The 14,582-nt window shown below is 42.0% G+C and overlaps 1 protein-coding gene across 5 annotated transcripts in view; it reads left to right on the top strand.

Moving 5' to 3' along the window:
- Positions 1 to 14,582, top strand: part of Havcr2 (hepatitis A virus cellular receptor 2) — a 25,819-nt gene that overhangs the window by 2,696 nt on the left and 8,541 nt on the right. For all 5 annotated transcript variants that reach the window (XM_033761600.1, XM_019207260.2, XM_033761599.1 and 2 more), the window contains exons 3-6: positions 494 to 577; positions 4,671 to 4,711; positions 6,689 to 6,815; positions 12,344 to 12,380. In XM_033761600.1, the coding sequence (XP_033617491.1) occupies positions 494 to 577; positions 4,671 to 4,711; positions 6,689 to 6,815; positions 12,344 to 12,380 (289 nt within the window). The remainder of the gene's footprint in view (positions 1 to 493; positions 578 to 4,670; positions 4,712 to 6,688; positions 6,816 to 12,343; positions 12,381 to 14,582) is intronic.

The raw sequence follows: 14,582 nt of genomic DNA, 5'->3' as shown, positions 1-14,582 counted from the left end.
CCGGGGCTACAGTGAGTTCCAGGGCAGTCTCAACAGTCTCAACTACATAGTGAGACCCTGTCTCAAAAAACCAAAAAAAAAAAAAAAGAATCACAGGGAATGTTCCTTGTTGCCAGACAGGACCACATTCAAAGCCAACTCTGCCTCTTACCGATTGTGTGATCCAGGGCAAGTTATCTAAACTCTGTGATGTCCTCCTCCATAAAATAGGATGATTCCTATCATAAGACAGTGGAAGGCATCTGTGAGACAATATTTTATGTGAAAGTTTTAGTGTGGCCACATGAGTGGCTGTTAGTTCCATTACTAATTAGGTTGTCACAATGGTGCCTGTATTTGCAGTTTGCTAGATCCTCAGTGAGGGTGTCAGGGAGATAGGTTTGGAGCTGAGGATGTGTTTCTCTTCATTTATTGTGTTTCACATTTTTCCTGATGCCCCTTGATTCCCTTGTTCTAAAGACGCCTCATCTTTAATGTTGGTTTCTGACATTAGCCAAGGCCACTCCTGCTCCAACAGCGCGGAGAGACTGGACTTCAACCCTTCCAAGGATGCTCACCACCAATGGACATGGCTCAGGTAGCTCACGGGGCATAGGTGGGAGCCTCTGGTTGGTGCCTGAATTCAGAGGGTGTAGAATGAAAAAGGTGGATAGAACACTGAAAGAGTGGAGAAGTGAGTAGCCGCTGTGTACCTGACGTGGTGTTCAGGACGAGGAGGGTGAGTCACTGTGCTGGAGAAAAGGCACCTACCTGGGTTAGGAGTCGGGGTTAGCCACAAGCTAGCCAGGAGCCCTGGCCCAAGGTCTTTCACTTCTCCCATCTGCACTTCCTTTTCTGTCTAAGGAGTAGGTTTAGAGGCTTTGAATCTCATAACCCTGTAGCATTCCCCATCCCCTTCCCCAGAAAGAATTTTGGTGAGCTATGCACTTTGCCAAATAAAACATGAAAAATGTTGGTTATTGTTATCATTGTATGTTAACACAGTATTTTAGACTTTCTTTTTTTGTTGTTTGTTTTTTTGTTTTTTTGAGACAGGGTCTCACTATGTAGTTGAGACTGACCTGGAACTCAGAATGTAGCCCAGGCTGCTTTCAAACTCAGCGATCCTCCTGCCTCAGCCTTCCGAGTGCTGGGATTATAGGCATGTGCCACCATGCCCTGCTATTTTAGTCTTTCTTACTCCCACATTTTAAACTTTAAGAGTTTAATAAGAAATTATTCTTAGCTGGGTGTGGTGGCGCACACCTGTAATCCCAGCACTGGGGAGGCTGAGGCAGGAGGATCGATGTGAGTTGGAGACCAGCCTGGGCTGCATAGTGAGGTCCAGATCAGTCTCAACTACATATTGAGACCCTATCTCAAAAAAACAAACAAACAAAAATTATTCTTGTACTTTACTTGAATACTAAGGAAGTTTGGTCTGATGGGAAAGTAATCACTTTGTGCTCATTATTCTGAGTAGCTCTTGTACTGATGATGCTTCCTCGAGAATTTGCCCAAGTCCATGTTCAGGGACTAATGGGTTGGGTTCTGTAATTGTAAGTTTCTTTTAGCTGAAATATAGCCCGCCAGCCTTTTCAGATTCCAGCCTCAGAACGATTAGCTAAATTCTTTGTGTAATGCATTAAGGACTTTCCCAGCATGTCCCATCAATTCAGGAAGTTAACCTTCCATATTTTCTGGTCAGAATCCTAGTATCTCTCTGAAATTCTATAGAGTGCTTCTTTCTCTAAAATGAAATAAAAACAGGTAAGTCCCACCACACAATGTCATCAGTCTCATAAATCAAACCTTATCAGATTTAAATAAGACATTATACCCAAATGGTTAGGCCAGGGTCTGATCATGGTACGTACTCACTGTAGGTTGCTGTTGTCATTAATTTTGTCAGTAAGATCAGAAGGCAGAATTAGATTACGATCAAGTACTTCAGTGACAGGCAGAATAGGTTTGAAAATCAGTTGTTTCTAGCTTTGAGAACTCGGTAAAGTTGCTCCAGCTTCTCGAATCTCAGGCTTTTCATCTGTACGATGAGAGCAATGCCAGCGCCCATTTCATACAGTTGTAAAAATTTAACATAGCTATGTATGGGATGTGCTCAGCATGGCACTTTGTCCAGTAGGTCTCTCCAATGTTAGTTGCTAACATTACCATTACCAACTTCACCTCTAAGGTTTCGGTCCTGTAGCAATCGGTAGCTAACATTTTTCATGTGATTGGTGAGGAAATTCGGTATGTCGAGAGCAGATGATCGCCCCCTTGCAGGTTACTCAAGTCATACCAGCTGTTACAGTGTGCCATTGCTTCATGTTACACAACTCACCAGCACAGATGTAGGTGGGACTGGAGTCCCACTTCATCCCACTTCTCCGTCCTGTGCTTCAGGGCCCTTCACAGCAGCGCCTCTGAGTCAGCATTCAGAGTAGGCCACACGTGCAGACAGACAGGGGGTGGGAGGTCACGACCAGTCAGAGAACATTGATAGATCTCTGAACATTTCAAGAGCCTGCCTGGGAAAAGAGCTAAATAAACAAACAAACAAACAAAACAGAAAAGTAAAATTAGAAAGTGAAACTAATGTATAACAGATGGCTTGTCTATGATATACGTGTCCATCGTTGTTGAGTCAACACTTATACAGCTGTATGTACCTTCTGTGTAATGTGAATGCGGTTGCATTGGATATGTGTGGTATAAAATGGGGTAGAGCTTTAAAGAGTGAATTCCAAGGGCTATGGAAATTCCTCAACCCACAGTGCACATAGAACAAATGCAGTATCTCTTCTTCCTGAGGGAGGTGGGATCGAGATCGAATCCAGCTTTCTCAGTTAGTAGCTTTCTGATCATGGGGAAAGCACCTCCCTAACACTTCACTTCTTCACCTGAAGAATGAGAGAAATAATGGTACCTACCTACTGTCACGAGCATTACACTGTGGGTAATAGCATTAAGCTTGATGTCTGTTGCATCATAAATGGATACATAATGCACTTACATACTTTTAAGACTATCTCATCCCACCCCACTGCTACCTCCACCCCAGCCACGTTGGGTTTTCCAGGAAGAACACTGCAGCTTCATCTGGCTCTTCTCCCCATCTTGGCTGATGGCAAAATCTGTGTGAGGAAAGCTATGATAATGCAGTAGTTTTCATTTTACTGATCATTTTCATAGCAGAAGAAAATGAAAGAGTTGGGTTTTGTGAAACACACTTGTGATCCCAGCACTCTGGAAGACTGAAACAGCAGGATTCCAAACTTGAGCCCAGCCTGAGGAACTTAGCAAGCCCATGTCAGAAATGAATGAATGAATAAAAAAGGCTGGGCATATATCTCAGTTCAAAAGTCCTGAGTCCAAACCTCAGTGTTAAAAAAAAAAAAAAGGAAAAAAGTCAGTCTCACCATTTAGAGCAAGAATAATAATAATAATTATAGGGAAGCAGAAAATGAATTTTCATTTAGATACCTTGGGTGTGGTTAAGATTCATGTTTACTTAGTATTTCAACCACTGTCGCTTTTATATTTAATTCCCTTTTTACATAATAACTGCTAAGTGAAACACAGTTTCTTTCCCTTTTTTTCTTAAATGATTCTAGGCTGAGTCTGTGACTTTATAATATTTATACCCTAGTCTATTAAACTGTTATCCAGTAAACCTTTTATACACCATACAGCATTTAGATTTTAAGGTTCCCACAAGGTGACCATGACATTTAAGGATTTTCAAAGTGTATAACTCAGCCATAAAAGTAGTCAGCCTGCTTGGTCTTCCTGGAGGTACCAATCCATAGTAGTTGTGCTTAGAATGCAGTGTTCATCAGCTCAGGGCCTGAGTGCATCTCACTCGCTGCTCTGCCCTGTGTAGCTGGTGAAGAGCAGTCCATACTTGTCGACTAAATAAGCAGGTTAAGAAATCAACCAATAAACACAGGGAAAGCACCGTGCCCCTCCTCACAGTGGTGGCAAGGCCAAGGGGAAAGTTGTTCAGTTTGAGTTGGTGAGAATGTGTGCCAGAGCCATGTGGACTTGAGTTGGAGGCCATTTCTATTACTCACTGACCTGTGTGATCTTGGGTGAGTCACTTGCTGAATTCTTAATTTCTTCAGCTGTCTAGGGGAACATTCATCCTAGTTTAGAACAGCAATTTTGCATGATAAATGAGGTAATTCCTTCATTAAGAGTTTGGCAGAATGACTGGTGCAGTGTAGCTATTATTTTTGTTTGAAGTCAACCAAATGCTCTGTCTTCTTCCCTACTGAGTAAATAGTAAACTTTTTCAAGACAATTAATTTTTGTTTTTGATCAGTCTGGTTAGAATATAAAGGCTCTGTTAACCATGTTAGTGGATTATTGTAGAACCCTTTGGAATCTTGAGGACAAAACAAATGTTTTTAATGTAAATCTTGCTGACAGAAGTCTTTGTTTCATAAAATATAGGTAGTAAGGACTCATTAGGTGAAAAATGTAGACATTTTGAAGTTGATTCATAAGCATTCAGTGAATTTTGTTCATCTTCCAGTTATTGTGAAAAGTATGGAGAATTAGTTTGACATAGAATTACCCAAACCTTATTTTTTTTAAACTCAGATTAAAAAAAAAAAATCTGAACCATTGTCTATTTTTCCCTCCATTTGTGTCTGTTTGTGTGTGCATATATGTGTCTGTGGCAGAAACACAGACCCTGAGGATGCGCCACGATAAAAATGAAACAGTAAGTAAATATGTTTTGTGCTTTAATATTATGCTGAACTTCGAGTTAAGAAAGCTTGATTTCCTCCATGCCCACCTTTCCTTGGGGAAAAGCCTTAACCTCCTTTGCCGTCCTGCTGTAAGATGATGGTGACAGGTCTTCCCCGCAGGCTACTGGAGGAGTGGAATGAGGGTGGGAGTGTAGAGGGCCTGGCGCATGCTGGAAACCAAAAAGAAGAATCTGCATCTTGTTCCTCTTCTCAGTGTCACAGCTACGTACAGCTGTGCACCATACAAAGACTCTTTTGTCTTCCTAGGATAGGGGTCCCCCCTGTTTCTATTGCAATCCTAGGGAGAGAAGTTATTTGTATGTTTAAGTTTATTTAGTTACATATGACAAGACATCAGTGCGGGATATTCACAGCCAAGATTTTATATGTCTACCTATGAAGTAATACTTATTTTACCACAAATTTAGCTTCCCTCATTTTCTGAGAGCAAAAGCAAAACAACCGAGTTGCAGCTATGACTCTAAAATTCCTTGAGGTCGTATCTAGGAGTCTGTACTCATTCGACTCAGTCTCCTACTTGTGTATTCACCTCTGGTGCTAAGCTCCTTACGTGTGCCCTCTGCTCTCTGTGACTGGGGTCTGCCTGGTTAGTACCTCCATGTGCCTGCTGTGCCTTAGGCACAACGTCTCAGTGTGCATGCAGGACTCGTGCCCCTGCAGGAGCAGTGTGTGTTCGGCAAGAATGTAAACGTAAATCAGTACATGAAAGATTTAACTTCCTTGACTTCTTTGTTTTATTTATTTATTTATTTGTTTGTTTGTTTGTTTGTTTTCTGAGACAGGGTCTCACTATGTAGTTGAGACTGACCTGGAACTCACCGTGTAGCTCAGGCTGGTCTCGAACTCACAGCAATCCTCCTGTGTCAGCCTCCCGAGTTCTGGGATTACAGGAGTGCACCACCACGCCTGGCTTGACTTCTTTGTTTTAAAAGTGTTTACTGTTATTGTTTTTTAAGGGACTGAAATTCTAAAAATCTTTTTCATGTACATCTCATTTTAATAATCATAATAATTAGAGAAATAGCAAAATTCTATTTGTTTGTTTTGGTACTGGGGATCGAACTTGGGACCTTGCGCTTGCTGGGCAGGTGGTGGAACCACTGAGCTAAATCCCATGCCCAGAGATAGCAGTAATTACCACCATTGAGTGAGTATACACTATGCATCTCACCAATTGTTAATAATTTTATATTTTTTGTTACATCATTTCCCAGTAACTCTACTACATCCCTGAGCTTTTGGTATTGAAGAGAGATTTGAAACCAGGGCTGTCTGGCTGCAGAGTTTTGGCTCTTAAATCGCTTTTCATAGAAAGACAGTGGTTGAGAGTCAGGACTTTGCAGCCACGTAGGCCTACCTGCCCATCAGCAGATGAATGGATAAAGAAAATATATACATACATAATGGAGTCAGCTATGAAGTAGAAAAAAATCTGAGTTACTTGTGACCATGATACTAAATGAAATAAGTCAGAGAAGGTTAAATATCACACAGTTGCTCTAATATGAGAGCCCCATGACAAATAATTTAAATAGCAAAATTACATAGATGGTAGGAAAGAATAAAGTAGTGCTTCACTGCAAGACCTCCAATGTAGACCACTCTGAAACGCCCTGAGGAATATAGGACATTAAATGAACAGAACTTCACTCTTACATCCATTTGAATGAGCCCCTTTATAAAGAACTCCTTCTATACCCACAACACAGAAGGAAAGATTTTATTTCTGTGCTAAATCCAAAATTGCGCTAATCCATTTCTATGGTGGTTTGAGCCTTTTCTAGAAGGGGACAGATTAAAGGTTTCAGGCCCATGCAGTGCTGTGCTGCTGTACCAGGCATGGTCCAATCCACAACCATAAGACGGGCTGAGTATGTGACTGATTTTCCTGGACATTCACAGCCTCAATTGTCTTTGTCTTTCCATAGCAAACATTCCCCCTGGCTAATGAGGTCCAAGACTCTGGAACAGCCGCCAGCATAGGTGTCTACATTGTAGCAGGAGTCTCCGCTGGCGTGGCCCTTGGACTTATTTTGGGCGCATTAATTGTCATGTGTAAGTCATTGTTCATTGCTTCTCTCTCCCTCTGGAACTGTTATTGCAGGAACCCATACAAACCTGGATAGAAATACCACTCTTTAATCACACCTAAAGGTAATTACCTGAATACACATTTGTCCCTCTAAACTCTAACACTAACACTAGCTAATAATCAGTGCTTTCCTGTGTCACACACGGGCCGCACTGAATGTTCTACATACATTTTATTATCCTCACCATCTTAAAAGACAGGTTGTATTATTATTGTGGTACAGTGGTATAGGAAAGTAAAACTTAGAGAGAGCCAGACCCTTTCCTGGGGTTTCAGAATCAATAAATAATAGAGCTGGCATCGAAATCCAGACATGCTGAATCCAGTGCCTGTTCTTCATATGCTTGGTTGAGAAAACTCATGTTTCAAATTTATGAATATGCCTAGGTTCATTAGGAAACACATTCAACAAAAACCATCTCCCGTGTAAGAATGGATCATGACCAAGGTCACAGAATTCTTTTCCCTTTGTTAAGACACTTGGCGTACACAGTTTTTCTGTTACTTGTCTTTACTTAAAAAAAAAAAATTATTTAAAGTATAATTAAATAATAATTTCAAGCATTTAAAGTATAGTTGATATACACTATGCAGCATATTTAAGTGTATTCAGCTCTGATGATCATACTGGAAAACCACCAGTACACTGATTATCCAAATATTCTCATCACCCTAGAAGTCTCACTTTTTGTAATTGTAATATATTTTTTATCTGAGGGAAGAGGTTGAGGTTTTAGGCTTCAGAGTTTAATACATTATAATATTTTTTTCTTCCTACATGGACTTTTTAGAATATCACTGTGTAATGTGGCCAACCGCCCAGGTTTACCAGGATTGAAGGGGGTCCCTAAGACATAGGACTTGCGTTGGCAAAACTGGGACAGTCTGAGAAAACTCAGGATAGCTCTCTGTCCCTATGTGTTGCCTGAAGTTGCCAAGTACTTTAAGCAGATTAAATCCCTGTAATGACCCTATGTAGTATATACTAAGATTATTCTAATGGGAACTGGGATCCTGAAAGCTTAAACAATTTGCTCACTTTTGCAAAATTAATTGACAGATCTAGGTCTTGAAAAAGGGGGCGTGCCCTACTCCCCATCATTACCTTTTGTATCATTATTGATAAATGGATTGTTAGAGAAAGAAATGACCCCAGCCACACTTTCCTGTACTTACCCAGAGATAGAAGTAAAGTCTGGGAATTGATCACATGAGTGTAAGATCTACAGGCTGTTAAGGGACAGTGATAAAACTGACTACTTTTTTGAATTGAAAGTTGGGGCCTATTCGGAGCCAGGGATTTAGCTCAGTGGTGTGCCACCTGCCTCACAAGCTCAAGGTCCTGAGTTCAATACTTGGTACCAAAAAACAGCAGCAGCAGCAACAACAACAAAAAAGAATCAGGAAGTTAGGGCCTATTGTAGTTTATGTAAAGGGTAATCAGGAATGGGGAAAATCTGACATTTTGTTCGTGTACACATACATGAATCTTCTGCATCCATGGGTTCTGCATCCTTGGATTCAAACATCCTCAGATCAAAAGTACTTGCAGGTAAAATTGTGCAGACTTTTTCCTTATTATTCCCTCAGTACACTATGATAATATTTATACATAATATTTCCATGCTATTAGGTATTGCAAATAATTTAGAGGTCATCTAAAGTACACGGTCGCATTTACTTAGGTTATGTGCAAACGGCATTTGTCATGAGGAACTGGAACTCAAGGGCTGTGGAATCCATAAGAGGTTCTGGAACCCATGATACTGGATACAAATGGCCGACTGTATGTAATTCCCACCCATGGCTAATCAGAAGAACAAATAAGAAAGTCCTGTTTGATTTGTAATTTTTCCCTAAAATTGCTGAAAAAATCTAACAAGCAGGGTGGTAGGATTGTAAGCCACAACCTCACAGCTGCAAACTGGCTCAATATTGGGAACAATTCTGTGCCATAGTCACTGACATCCAGGCCTCATCGCTGCTCAAACCTGCTCTGTCCCTCTCCCGACTGATAGCACAGCAAGAGCCTCTTGGCTTTGCCCAGAGTTCATTTCTCCTTTAATTCCTCTCATCTGGATCATCCATCTCTCCTTTTATAGTTTTTCTATTTTCATTAATCCATGCTTTCCTCTCTAGCTCAGTTCTCACTCTCCTTCACAGCCACTGTCCTCGGGGAATTGTCTGACCCACTTCATCTTGCTTCTATTCTTGAAACAGCTCCCCTCTGCCCTGCATTTTGCTGACTCTCACTGTCTCTGTCCTCACTGTAGCGCTGTCTCTGCAGTGTTCTCCCACTTTGAGTCCTTACTCCCTCATCCTAGAAAGTCTCCTTTCTTTTGGCTTCTAAACACCACTGTTCTTCTTTTAATTAATTATTTGTTTTTTTGGTACCAGGGGTCTAACTCAGGTCCTTGTATTTTCGAGGCAGGCAGCAGAACCCCTGAACTAAATCCTCAGCCCACCATTGTCCTTCTTGACTGGTGATTCCTTTTCAGTTACTTAGCTGTTTCCTTCTCTTCTGCCTGACCTTTAGGTGTTGAGATTCCTTAGGACTGGGCCTTTTCCGGTCTCTTAATCCTCTAAATTATGACATACACTTTCATGGACTTCAATGCAATCTTTAATTTATTTGTCCAGCACTTGAAGTATTGGTGCTGCTTGTCTAACTTTCCAGGTGATAACCCTGCTTTGATGTCTAACACATTTATCATGTCCAGAATGTGTTCCTCCTTCCTACAACCCCCTTCCCTCTCTGATCCTCTCCATGATTTAACCACTAACTCTCTGATTGCGTAAGCAAGAATTGCAGAAGTCATCCTTGAATCTTCTCTTTCCTTCCCCTTAATTCACAGTCTGACTTTAATTCCTGCAATCTTTCTCTAGAACGTATAAAATCTAGCTGGGTTTGGTGGTCCATGCCTGTAATCCCAGCATTCAGGAGGCTGAGACAGGAGGATCACCACAAGTGTGAGCTCAGCCTGGGCTGTAGGCCAGCATGAACTATATTTCCAGACTCTGTCTCAGAACAAATACAATGAATCTAAAATCCTTTCATTATTCCACATCTCTCTCCAAGGCACCATCATCTTTGTCTCATTTCTTTACTACTGTTTTTAATCTGCACTCCACTTAGCAGCTGAAGTGAAATTAAAACATAAATCAGATCATATTTCTGTCTTTCCATTTCTTTCGGGTCTTAGAATGAAATCCAAACTCTCAATTATGGCTGAGAAGGTCCTACAGGACAATGACCCCAACGTTTTTGGCACCAGGAACCAGTTTCATGGAGGACAAATTTCCATGGCTCGGGGACATCACCTGTCATCATTTGGGATGATTCAATAATTTTTCAATGATTTGGTTCTATTATTATATATCATAATATATTGTGAGGTGATTGTACAACTCACTGTAGTACAAAATCAGCAGGAACCCGAAGCTTGTTTCTCTGCATCTGGGCAGTCCCACGAGGAGGAAATGGGAAGTGTGACGCCTGTGTGTTCCTCTTCTGCAGTCTGCTCTGCCGTCTCACTTTGGGTGCTGTCACTACAGGAAACCCTACCTTACAGAGATAGGGAGTTAGCAGTGTGAGCAGGCTTGTCAGTGCTTTTGTGGCAATCTCAAAATATTCCAGTTTGAATTTAATCCAGAATGTGTGAAGATTTAAAGTTATCTCAAACTTATTTTTAAGGCCGCTGTCATTTGCAATTTCAAGCATTTTGTGCTCTTCTAGCATAGACATAGTCCACTGACCTGGCTACTTTGCACATGGGTCACAGATACATCCCTTCTCAATTTTGGGTTGTTTTGTGGTTGGCAAGCAATACTTCAACTCTTTTGAATGTTACGATAGGTTATCATGCGCCACTTGACGGAAAGAAGCTCCTGGCTTAGTCTCTTTCAAAACCTCTGCTAATGTTTGAAACATGTCAGAATCCCCAAGATCCACAGGTTGACCTTGTAGTTCCAGTTTATTGAAATGTGCAGTGAACAGTGCTGATTTCTTTTAATGAAAAAAAATTTTTTTTTTTGTACTTGGGATCTAACTCAGGACCTTGGGCTTGTGAGGCAGGTGGTTGTACCACTGAGCTAAATCCCTGGCTCTCATGCTGATTTTTAAAAGAAATCTTTGGAGCAAATTTTGTAATTCAGAAAGTCTGGCCACTGATCTACCTTTGGAAAGCCACCTTTCTCCTGTGCATAAGAGAAGAACTGTGTGCTCTGAGTGCATCTCCTCACAGTTGCATAAACAGATGTGAGTTAAGGACACGTACTTACAGAGTTGTGATGTGAATCTATAAGCAACTGATTTCTTGTGGTCTCTTTGCAGTCAAACTTGTCTGCTGAAGTTAATCTGTATTTGCAACTGCTTCCCACTGCTACCTCATTGCCTCAGCTCCACCTCACATCATCAGGCATTAGATTCTCCCAAGGAACTGCAACCTGCGTCCCTCCCTTGTGCAGCTCTCAGTAGGGTTTCTGCTGTGAGAATCTAACACCGTTACTGACCTGACAAGAGGCAAGCCTCAGGTAGTGATTGGGTGATGGGGACAGCTGTGGCTAAAGATGAGGCTTCACTTCCAGCATGCTGCTCAGTTCCTGTTTTGTGGCCCAGTTCCTAACAGGCCATGGACTGGTACTGCTCAGTGTTCTAGGACACGTGCCGCGGTGGGCTGTTTGTTTTGATTCAAAGCTCTAAAAGGTTCACTAGGCCCCTGATGTAGGATGTTGTCCCAGCTTACCTCTTAGACTGGAGCCACTATCTTATTGTAGCCTGTTTGTATTTTGCCTGTTTGTTTCAGGCAATTTTCAAGATCTTTGGTAGGGTTTCTCTCTTCTTGACCTGCTGCCCCTAGCTCTGGACATAGCTGACTTGGAAAGGAGCTTAAAGGTCATCTCTGAGTAGTTACCTGGCCACCTTCTGTATTATCTGTTTCATTATGGAACTGGTTCCTTATATAGCACACCACAATTTGAAATTATTTCATTTGCCTACTCACCTACTCCCTGTCCATCACCTTTATTTCTTTTATTTATTTATTGGCATACTGGAGATTTATTTTAATTTGAGATAAGGCCTTGCTGAATTGCACATATTGGACTCAAACTCTCCATCCTCTTAGCCTCTCGAGTGCTTGGATAACAAGCATGCACCATCTTGCGAGCTCTTTTTTCTGTTCTTTTTAAAAATCTCCCGCAGTAAAATGTAAGATACATCAAGGTATACCTGATAATTCACCTTTATGTCCCCGGGCAGCAAGCTGTCAGACACATGGAAGGTGCCCCATGATATTTGTGAAGTAAGAACAACTCATCTTCTTCCTTTCTAGTAGAGTATACATAGTAACTAAGGTGTACATTGAGAGCATGCTTTCATTCATTTTGGGACTGCACTTTTCTAAAAAAAACTTGCTTCTAGTGAGCCTATTTTATTTCTTGTTTACTTTGTAAAAGTGCTTTGATTAACTTCCTTTCCCCTTTTTCCTAGGGTACTCTCACAGGAAACAGAAGTTCCGGAACACAAGGTGAGGATGATGGGATGCGGAGAAGGGGATCTTAGAGGCCCCTGTTCTATAAGGCTCTGATGTTTGCTCTGCCACATTCCCACCCGGGCTTTGGAAACCAAACTCACCCTTCCTTTCTCCTTAGGCCGGTGGTGGTGAACCTAGGGCACACGTGCCAGAGGGCTGTTTGCATCATTGAAAACCCTAAAGGGTTCTCCATCATTCTGTCTGTCTTAGTCACTTTTTCATCCTTGCGGAGACACAACACTCTCCATCTGCAGCTTAGAGGAGGAGAGACCTGACTTGTGTTTCAGTCTGTGGGATCCCAGCAGGAAGGGCACGGCAGAGGGGCTGGTGGAGGAAAGCCGCAGACGTCACCTGCCAGGAAACAGGGAGCAAATGGGGCAGGCGGGAAGAAGATGCCTCCCAGGTCTCACCCTAGGGATCCTCTTCTGCATCCTACAACAGAGTCCGCTATGGCTCCCCTGTGATCCTTCCAACAGCCCGACCTCTGCACAATGCGCTTTTGGGGCACGTTCTAGACCTAGACCACAAAGGCCTGATTGTGAAATGAAATTTCAGCGTGTTGCTGTTTATTCCCTATGTGTCCAGCTTCCTTAGATCTTAAGGTATAGAATTTATCTCTCTAGTAGTGAGAAATAGTTTTTATCTCTATAGTAATGTTTTTTTAATGAACTGAATTTCAACTGATTGCCTACTATATCCACGATTGGGCCCAGACTCTATTCTCTGGTCTTTGATAGCCCATTTCAGGCAATTTCAGCCCTGATTGAATATTAGGATCATCTGAGCACTAATACACAGTAAGTAGGACCAACCCAGAGCAAATGAATCAGAATCTCTGCGTTGAGACCTGAACAAATAGTTCTCTAAAGGCTCTCCAGGTGATTCGTGTGTGTGTGTGTGTGTGTGTGTGTGTGTGTGTGTGTGTGTGTGTGTGTGTGTGTGTTGACTCTACAGGTGATTCGTGTGTGTGTGTGTGTGTGTGTGTGTGTGTGTGTGTGTGTGTGTGTGGTGCTGGGGATTGAATTTAGGGCTTCACGTGTGCTAAGCAAGTGTTCAGGCTACATCTTCAGTCCTTTTAATTTTATTTTGAGACAAAATCCTGCTAGGTTGCCCAGGGAAGCTTGAACTTGTGATCCTCCTGCCTCAGCTTCCCGAGTAGCTGGGGTTATAGGCTTGTGCCGGCGAGCCTGACTGCCCAGGTGATGGTATACGCAGTCGCCGCTAAGAAGCACAGGTCTGTGGCATGTCTTCGCTGAGTCTCCACTCCTCCTCTACACATGCATTCATTCCCAATAAGCAGAGTTTACACAAACATCACTCCTTTTTCATTTTTCTGACATTTGATACATGAGAATATAATACATTTTGGCAAAAAGAAACTACTGAATCCTATATGAAACATTTTAGACTAAGGAAACTATGGTAAATTACAAACACAAAATATTTGCAGTAAAAAGTCAAAGTCAAATAAAATATTGAATTATTTTGTTAATATTATGCGAGGTGAAAATGGAAATATGATTACATGCATAGGCAATACTGACAGGTATCAATTCATTCGTCACTTGTAAACATATGTAATTTATGTTGATCTTACCTGTAACTTTTAAACTCCATATACAATTAGAAACTTGTTTGCTGTATTGACAACAGTATTCCCAGCACAGTGCCTGATACTTATAGCTGAAATTTCATTTCACAGTCAGGCCTTTGTGGTCTAGGTCTAGAACGTGCCCCAAAAGCGCATGTGTGCAGAGGTCGGGCTGTTGGAAGGATCACAGGGGAGCCATAGTGGACTCTGTTGTAGGATGTAGAAGAGGGTCCCTAGGGTGAGACCTGGGAGGCATCTCCTTCCTGCCTGCCCCATTTGTTCCCTGTTTCCTGGCAGGTGACGTCTGCTGCTTTCCTCCACCGGCCCCTCTGCCGTGCCCTTCCAGCTGGGAATAATATATATATATATATATGTGAGAGACTGCTTGGGCCTGCACAAGATGGATGCCCTCAACCTTAGCCTTTGCCTCGGTGGAAAAATCCCACTAGACTATATACGTGACTTTTGGCAGGTCTAGCCCCTGGGCAAACAGGAAATCTTACAGAAAGAATAGCCCTTTGTGCTAACCACAGGGTCATGGGATCTGGAGCAGGAAGCAGGTGGTATTTCCTTGTCCTGCTTGCCCCTAGGGATTGTGAAGTTAA

The sequence above is a fragment of the Fukomys damarensis genome, unplaced genomic scaffold, assembly GCF_012274545.1.
Source record: "Fukomys damarensis isolate Sample0158 unplaced genomic scaffold, DMR_v1.0_HiC HiC_scaffold_9, whole genome shotgun sequence".
NCBI classification, from domain to species: domain Eukaryota; kingdom Metazoa; phylum Chordata; class Mammalia; order Rodentia; family Bathyergidae; genus Fukomys; species Fukomys damarensis.
The sequence above is the reverse complement of the archived record's forward strand: the minus strand, read 5'-3'. Positions and strand labels throughout refer to the sequence as shown.